This window comes from Coregonus clupeaformis, chromosome 26 (assembly GCF_020615455.1).
Source record: "Coregonus clupeaformis isolate EN_2021a chromosome 26, ASM2061545v1, whole genome shotgun sequence".
Classification (NCBI taxonomy): Eukaryota; Metazoa; Chordata; class Actinopteri; order Salmoniformes; family Salmonidae; genus Coregonus; species Coregonus clupeaformis.
This window is the reverse complement of record NC_059217.1, coordinates 30,653,570-30,661,416: the sequence shown is the minus strand read 5'-3', so window position 1 is coordinate 30,661,416 and position 7,847 is coordinate 30,653,570. Positions and strand designations below refer to the sequence as shown.

The 7,847-nt window shown below is 41.3% G+C and overlaps 1 protein-coding gene across 1 annotated transcript in view; it reads left to right on the top strand.

Annotated features, from left to right (window-relative positions):
• Nucleotides 1-1,684: 1,684 nt before the first annotated feature.
• LOC121540480 (phosphatase and actin regulator 1-like) overlaps nt 1,685-7,847 on the top strand; it is an 82,372-nt gene continuing 76,209 nt past the window's right edge. Inside the window, exon 1 of the mRNA XM_045207811.1 lies at nt 1,685-1,904. Within this exon, the coding sequence (XP_045063746.1) occupies nt 1,793-1,904 (112 nt within the window). The 5' untranslated portion in view covers nt 1,685-1,792. The remainder of the gene's footprint in view (nt 1,905-7,847) is intronic.

Here is a 7,847-nt window from a genome sequence, read left to right as displayed (position 1 = left end):
CTGACCAAACCAACTAGAGATCTCTATGTCAGGGTGTGACAAGCGGCCAGCCGGATGTAAGATGACGTGCTTCTTTTGAGCCTAAAATGAAGAAAATCTGTGCAAAATTGGAGGAGATCCTCCTGCAGCTTAGAATGCTTAGTGTATTATATTAGCCTACTGTCTGGCCCTTACTCTCAGTTAGCCTACCTAACTTTACCCTACATTATGGGAGTTAGATAGCATTCATAGACTATCTGCCCATAGATAATCATTAATAATATAGATGGGATGAACCTACACTCGTCTGTCCCCATAGGGGAACCCTTAGAAGAACCCTTTTTGGTTCCAGGTAGAACCCTTTTGGGTTCCATGTAGAACCCTTTCCACAGAGGGATCTAAATGGAACCCAAAATTGTTATACCTTGAACCAAAAAGGGTTATCCTGTGGGGACAGCCGAAGAACCCTTTTGAAACCCTTTTTTCTAAGAGTGTATCAGTGACAAATGGACTGTAAAATGACAATGTGCTTGTGCTTGCATATAAGTGCCCCATTCTAGTTCCATTCTGTGTATTCTGATGCTATCATCCACTAGATGGCAGGAGCTTGCTTCCAAAAAGAGAGAGAAGAGTTGGAGAATAGCAGCTTTCAGATGATATGGGGATGGTACATGCAGATGGGTATTTGCTTACTGATCTCTTGACAACAATTATAAATATCTGCCATGTAGGCTATGGAGTTCAACAGCCACGATGAAGGAGACAGATAGGCTAGTCTAGATATCTAACTCTTATAGTGTAGGGTAGGGTTGGGTAGACTAACTGAAAGTAAGGGCCAGACAGTCTCCAGATATCATCTCCAATTACAGCCTACTGATTTACTCTCTGGGGAATGGGCATGTATTCTCACAATAGCAACTGTGTGTGTGTGTGTGTGTGTGTGTGTGTGTGTGTGTGTGTGTGTGTGTGTGTGTGTGTGTGTGTGTGTGTGTGTTCCACTTTCTCTTTTTTCGGAAGGGAGGCAGGACTTCTTTTAATCGATAGTGTCACTGCTCATCTTGTGCCACCAGAGTTGGTTCATTCGCCTCTCTCTCAATTCAATTCAATTCAATTCAAAGGGCTTTATTGTCAGGAGAAACATATGTTTACATTGCCAAAGCAAGTAAAATAAGATAACAAACAAAAGTGAAATAAACAATAAAAAATGAACAGTAAACATCACACACACAAACATTTCAAAGGAATAGAGACATTTCAAATGTCATATTATGGCTATGTACAGTGTTGTAATGATGTGCAAATAGTTAAAGTACAAAAGGGCAAATAAATAAACATAAATATGGGTTGTATTTACAATGGTGTTTGTTCTTCACTGGTTGCCCCTTTCTTGTGGCAACAGGTCACACATTTTGCTGCTTTGATGGGACACTGTGGTATTTCACATAATACATATGGGAGTTTATCAACATTGGATTTGTTTTCAAATTCTTTGTGGGTCTGGGTAATCTGAGGGAAATATGTGTCTCTAAAATGATCATGCATTTGGCAGGAGGTGCAGCACAGTGTCTCTCGCTCTCTCTCTCTCTCTCTCTCTCTCTCTCTCTCTCTCTCTCTCTCTCTCTCTCTCTCTCTCTCTCTCTCTCTCTCTCTCTCTCTCTCTCTCTCGTCATCTCTCGTCATCTCTCGTCATCTCCATTTCTCATCGCCTGCACCACCTACACCGTCTGCCCGTGCATGAGTGGTGGCGGCGCCGAGTCTCGTCTCGCGCAGTCCCGCCGGTCGCCAGTGGATGGACGTTGCCAAGTAGACCTAAATGGCGGCGTCACCGGAGAATGAGATAGACCGTCGGCCGATCCGGAGAGTCCGGTCCAAGAGCGATACGCCCTACATCACTGAGTCGCGTCTCTCTCTCCACCTGGAGACAGGTAGGTAACATGCGCTCACAGCCGCACAGACACACACACACACGCACTGTCTGAATGCGTGGACCCAGCAGTTGGCTAGATGTGGGGCTCGACTCATTGTGTTACAGACATTTGCCCAAGGAGATGCGTGTCATGGAAAACGATTGGATCTGTTTGTCCCATTTTGACAATTGTATCAAATCGAGAGGATTGTTTTATGGCAGACTGACTGTGTAGCGCTGTTACGTTATAGCCTGGCTTAAAGAGCTCTGCTGCGGCTTGCTGGTGATGTGGATGTGATGGGGATGTGGTGACTAGGCTACACAGTGACTCATTCATGCATTGTGTATCAGGCAGCTGATAGAATAATATAGACTTGTATTTTGGTGGATTTCCCACATACACTGTAAACAATTTCCTGTAATTTTTATAGTAAAATACTGGCAGCACAGAAGCTTGTAAAATAATGTTGATTTACAGGACCTTTACTAAAACACAGCATATTACTGGAACACCTGACTACAGCAATATGCTGTATATCTACAATTTACAGTGCATTATTGGAAGTACAGAGGTTGGTAAACTGTTGCTGATTCATAGTGCAGGCAGCTAGTGCCAACAATGGGCAGTATTTCTCTTACATGTATTTGATATAGTTATATTAATAGTTTCAATACCTATTTTGTATTTCACTGGCCTGATCTAGAATGCATGTATTTTGTAACAGTTTATTTAGAATACATGCATTTTGTAAAAAAATTACTTCCAAGTAACCTGCTTAACTCCAACAACATTCTCGGTAATGGTAGCATAATCATTTTACTTGCTATGACTGTGCTGTGTTCTTGTTAATCAACCTTAGTTAAATGCACTGACTGCATGTCGCTCTGGATAAGAGTGTCTGCCAAATGACCTAAATGTAAATGTAAAAATGAACACTTGCAAAGCACACTGCTGGCATTATTCTAATGAGTTCCACCCCTAAACAAGGCCAAATTTGATAAAAAAAATACAACTAGTTTGAGTCGGAGCACATTACATTTACATTTACATTTTAGTCATTTAGCAGACGCTCTTATCCAGAGCGACTTACAGTTAGTGAGTGCATACATATTTTTTTTTTTAGAATGATAGCCATCAATGTGCTTTGCAAGTGTAAATTTTTTTGCATTTAAATGTTGGTCATTTAGCAGACGCTCTTGTCCAGAGTGACTTACAGTCAGTGCATTAAACTAAGGTTGACCAAAAAAACATATCACAGTCATAGCAAGTAAAACGTTTCTGTAACCGTTACTGGGATGTTGTTTTAGTTAAGGAGGAATTGGTCTTCAAGGTATTTTATAATTATATCAAGATACCTTTTGATGTGTTTTTGCCCATCTCTGGCTAGTGCCAAGTATGTTACTGTAATATTCACAATAACTTGCCACCAGCTTCCTGTAAATTGTTGTGATATCAGAGCGACGATAGAGTACAATACTGTAAAATTAGCCTACTGTACTGTAAGAAGGTAAATGCTACTGTAATTGCAATATTGGTATTTTAAAGTATTTTACTGTAATTAAATGGGATTGGTGCAAGCAGGTTGGCTGTTAGGTATTTGTATATTACAGCATATATGAATATTTTGTATTTTATATCTTCTTGCACTTCTAGAGGCCTAAACAAAGGCTTCTAAACTTGCTGTGATTACAAGACAAAACAGAAGGACTTGGCAAATCACTCAACCAGCAAAAGGTGAAGACTTGCTGCCACTCTGATCAGTCCCCTATACACATTAAATTGATAGGTACTACTACCACATATCAGTTCAATTGGTACAGCATTCTCACTAACGGGTGCAACAAATATTGCCCCTTACATCATGGCACACCTCGAAATATGTTAAAGAGTCAGCGATTCTTTCCCTGCCCACAAAATTTTCCCACAATGCACCATCATTTACAGAACGCTGCAGTAAATATATAGAAAACAGAAATACAGTACTTATTTGTTAAATTGTGTTGTAAAATTACAGCAATTGCTAACAGTGTATGTAATTATGGATTACAATATACCAATGATTATTTGTTGTTTTATATCACTTACACTTGTAGAGGCACTGTATATTTATAAGAAAAGATTTTGAGATTCCAAAAGTACGTTATGGTACTGTATTCTGTGGGGTACAGCATTTCTTACTAACGGGTGCAACAAACATAGCCTCTTACAAGGCACGCCTCAAAATATGTTAATGAGTCAGTGATTCTTTCCCCACCCACAACATTTTCCCACAATGTACCATAATTCACAGTATGCTGCAGTAAATATACAGAAAACAGAAATATTGTACTTTTTTGTTAAATTGTATTGTAAAATTACAGCAATTGCTAACAGTGTATGTAATTATGTATTACAATATACCAATGATTATTTGTTGTTTTATATCACACTTGTAGATGCTGCTGTAAATATACAGCAAAACAGGTAATACAGCACTTAGCTGTAAAATTGTTAATACAGCAGTGTAGCTGAATGCCATTGAACCCCCTTAATACATTGCTCTTTACAGTACTGTACTGTAGTATAGAATTACAGTAGCTAACTTTACACTTTTTGCTGTAAATGTACAGCAATTTGTTACAGTGTAGGCCTATATTCAACCCAATATCATAGACGATATATTATGAAGAAGAGAGCAGGCTATTCAAAACCATTGATATTATTTTCTATGGATATGCTGTGTCTTGCAAGGTTAGACGTTAGGCTAACCAACTGACCATGCATATTATAGCTAAAATCAATATTCTTCAGTTGGATCCATTACTGTTTTTAGCAAGATAATGTGACTGCGAGGTTTTTGCTGTCTTGCAGCTTTTCAAATGTCAGAACAGAATGACTTGACTCACTTGCATGAATTCATCTGGACTTGTTCTAGAATCTAGGCTACATTCTGCCTGTCGAAGTGAGGGAGATGATTTGAGGCATGCAAAAAAGGTGTCTCAGCCAACTGTTGTCTCAGTACCTTGTACTGGTTTGACTCATTTAAGATGGTCTTGGAAACTGGAAAGAGAATTCGAAGGCATCCATTGTTGCCATGGTGACTTGGCATAATTATCCCACCATGATGGTAGCCTATGGAGTCCATAGAGAAGCCCACCGCTATTGGCTTGAAATCTTGCATAAACTGTTCTGTCTGTAACTGAACAGATCCAATTTTAGAGGTTGCTTCTGTTTTGGAGTTTGTGTGACCAACCAATAGTAGCTTATTCTGCATATACTATAGCCTGTAGGCTACTTGCGTCACATGCAGGAGCTGTCCACTCTGTCCTGGTGCTGAAATTGAAGCTACCACCATTCCAAATCCCGTAACAGACAGCCAGATCCCAATGGATTAGCGCATAATGTTTGTTGTTTTCCGCAGATATCACAGAGCACATCATTCATGTCACATATTCATGTGAGTGTATAAGGGAAGTGGAACTATAAGGTTTGTGGATGTGTTTCAAACGACTCCCCGTATCCTATGTTATAAATCCCAGTCACGTGGTGTGCAGTGAGTGTATTCATGTCGGACAGATGCCAACTCTCGGTGGAGGAAACCCACACGGCTGGCTATTGTTCTGCTCTGTCTGGGACATTTTTCACTATTGTCCTACTAGTGTTCAGTTTATTTGCTGAGATTATTGGTATTCCATTGTGGATTATCATTTGATTTAGGAGTTGGGTTAGATCATTTTATTAATTGCTTTAATGTAGCCTAAGCTTGTGGTGATTGGTGAATGTAGTTATTTTCAGTTGACACAAGGTAATAGCCTGCAATAGAACAGCAGTCTATGTAGTCAGTCAAGCATGGCTGCATCTGTGCTCCAGGATATTCTGGATATGAACTCACCAACAGTGCTAGCTTGTCTTAAACAGTGCTCTTACCCATAGTCTCTCACACATTCTCTCTCACCCATGTCATAGTCTCACATGGCAGTGCTCCCTCCAACCCACCTTTCAGACATTCTAGCTTTTCATAGATGCTGTTTTCATAGCTGTGTTGGGTGCAGTGCACACTAGTCACGTTGTTGTCTGATGTGTGACATCAAAGCTCGGAGACTGTCAAACCAGTGCCTCTCCGCTCCTCTGTCACATCTTGCTGCCAGACTGTACACATCAATATGATATCCTTCAGTTTGGCAATGTGGCTTACAAACTAAATTCTATCACTCACTTTTTCTTTATCTCCATAATCTCTCCTCATCCTCACCTTCCTTGCTTGCGCTCTCTGTTTTCAATAGCCTGTCCCATCTATATATCGTTCTGTCTCCCCTCAAGCTGCCTGCCCTCCTACTCTCTACTTCCTCATTTGTGTGTTTGTATGTTTAAATCCACAGTTGTAGCATCAACCCACACCTTCCTTTGAAGTGAGTGAGGGTGGCACCGTGCATAGCTGTGACTAATATAGCCATTGCTTCTTCCTCACATGACGTGATGTGTGTGTGTGTGTGTGTGCGTGCACACGTGCATGTACGCATGCGTGTTTGCTCTTGTGTGTGTGTTTAAGTGTGTGTGTTAGGCTTGCTGGCATTATAAACCACTCCAGAAGGTTGGTTTTCTGCTGCTGTGTTGCACATTAGTCTAGCCCTCAGCCTTTTACCAAGATAAGATTATTCTGTAGATCCTCCTGTCGACTTGCTGCCATTCTAAATGTTATGTTCTGGATTGGCATTCTTCTGCCAAACAATCCGGTGTTCCTTCCTCCCCCCACCCACTGAGACCTATCCTGAATGCAGCTGTGTGCGTACGTGCGTGTGCGTGTATGTGCGTGTGTGTGCGGGGTTGTGTGTATATGCAGCTCACCAACAATGGTAAATCAGGTCAGCTGAGTGAGGATTTAGTGTTGTTCTGTTCACAAAAACCATTATTTCCCCCAATGCATTCATTACCCTGCTCTGCTCTGCTCTCAGCCCAAGCAGCCATCCCACAGAGACAGCCGTGAATGAGAGAGAGGGGCGAGCAAGGAAGAATGGGGAGAGGTAGATAAAGAGAGAAAAGGAGAGAGAGAAAGACAGAGAGAGGTAATAGAGTGACGGCCAGTCATATAGAGAGAGAGCAGAGGGAGACATACAGAGAAAGAGAGGGGGAGAGAAATAGAGGAAGAGAGACTGATGGACAAAGACAGAGAGAGAAAGATAGGGGAAGAGAGACAAATGGAGACAGATGGACAAAGACAGAGAGGGAAACAGACAGACAGAGAAATAGAGGTTGGGAGAGACAGATGGAGAGGTGGAGAGAGACAGATGGAGAGGGGGAAAGACAGATGGAGAGGTGGAGAGCGACAGATGGAGAGGTGGAGAGAGACAGATGGAGAGGGGGAGAGAGACAGATGGAGAGGGGGAAAGACAGATGGAGAGGTGGAGAGAGACAGATGGAGAGGAGGGTAATAATCGGAGACCTCTATGTTGATAGATTTGTCTGTTTTTCTTCATATGTTTTGTAATTTTGTATATTGTATGTGTTTGACGCATTTATGCAGGGCTCATCTGTAAAAGAGACCCTAGTCTCAGTATGACTTCCCTGTCAAAATAAAGGTAAATAATAATACTAATAATACTAATAATACTAATAATACTACTAATAATAATAATAATAAAAAGAGAGAGGCCATTTAACTAGACTGCAGCAGCGGATGGAGAGAGAGAGGGTAATGATGATAATGAAAAGGAAGCGTCTTTGAGAGGCTCTCGCTCTCTCCCACTGTGTTGACTGCTGACCAGGGCCGAGTTAGTCATCACTGCACAAGGACTCTTCATCACAATGGGCTGAAAGGCCTGCGGCCATTTACTGTTAACATGCCGACTGGATGTTTCATTGCCCAGCTCTGTCTGAGTATTTGCTTGGTATGAGACACACACTCTTAAGAGGACGTATAGATACTTTTATATACGCTCCCACGCACAAACGTACACATGTACCTGCATGCACACACACATGCAT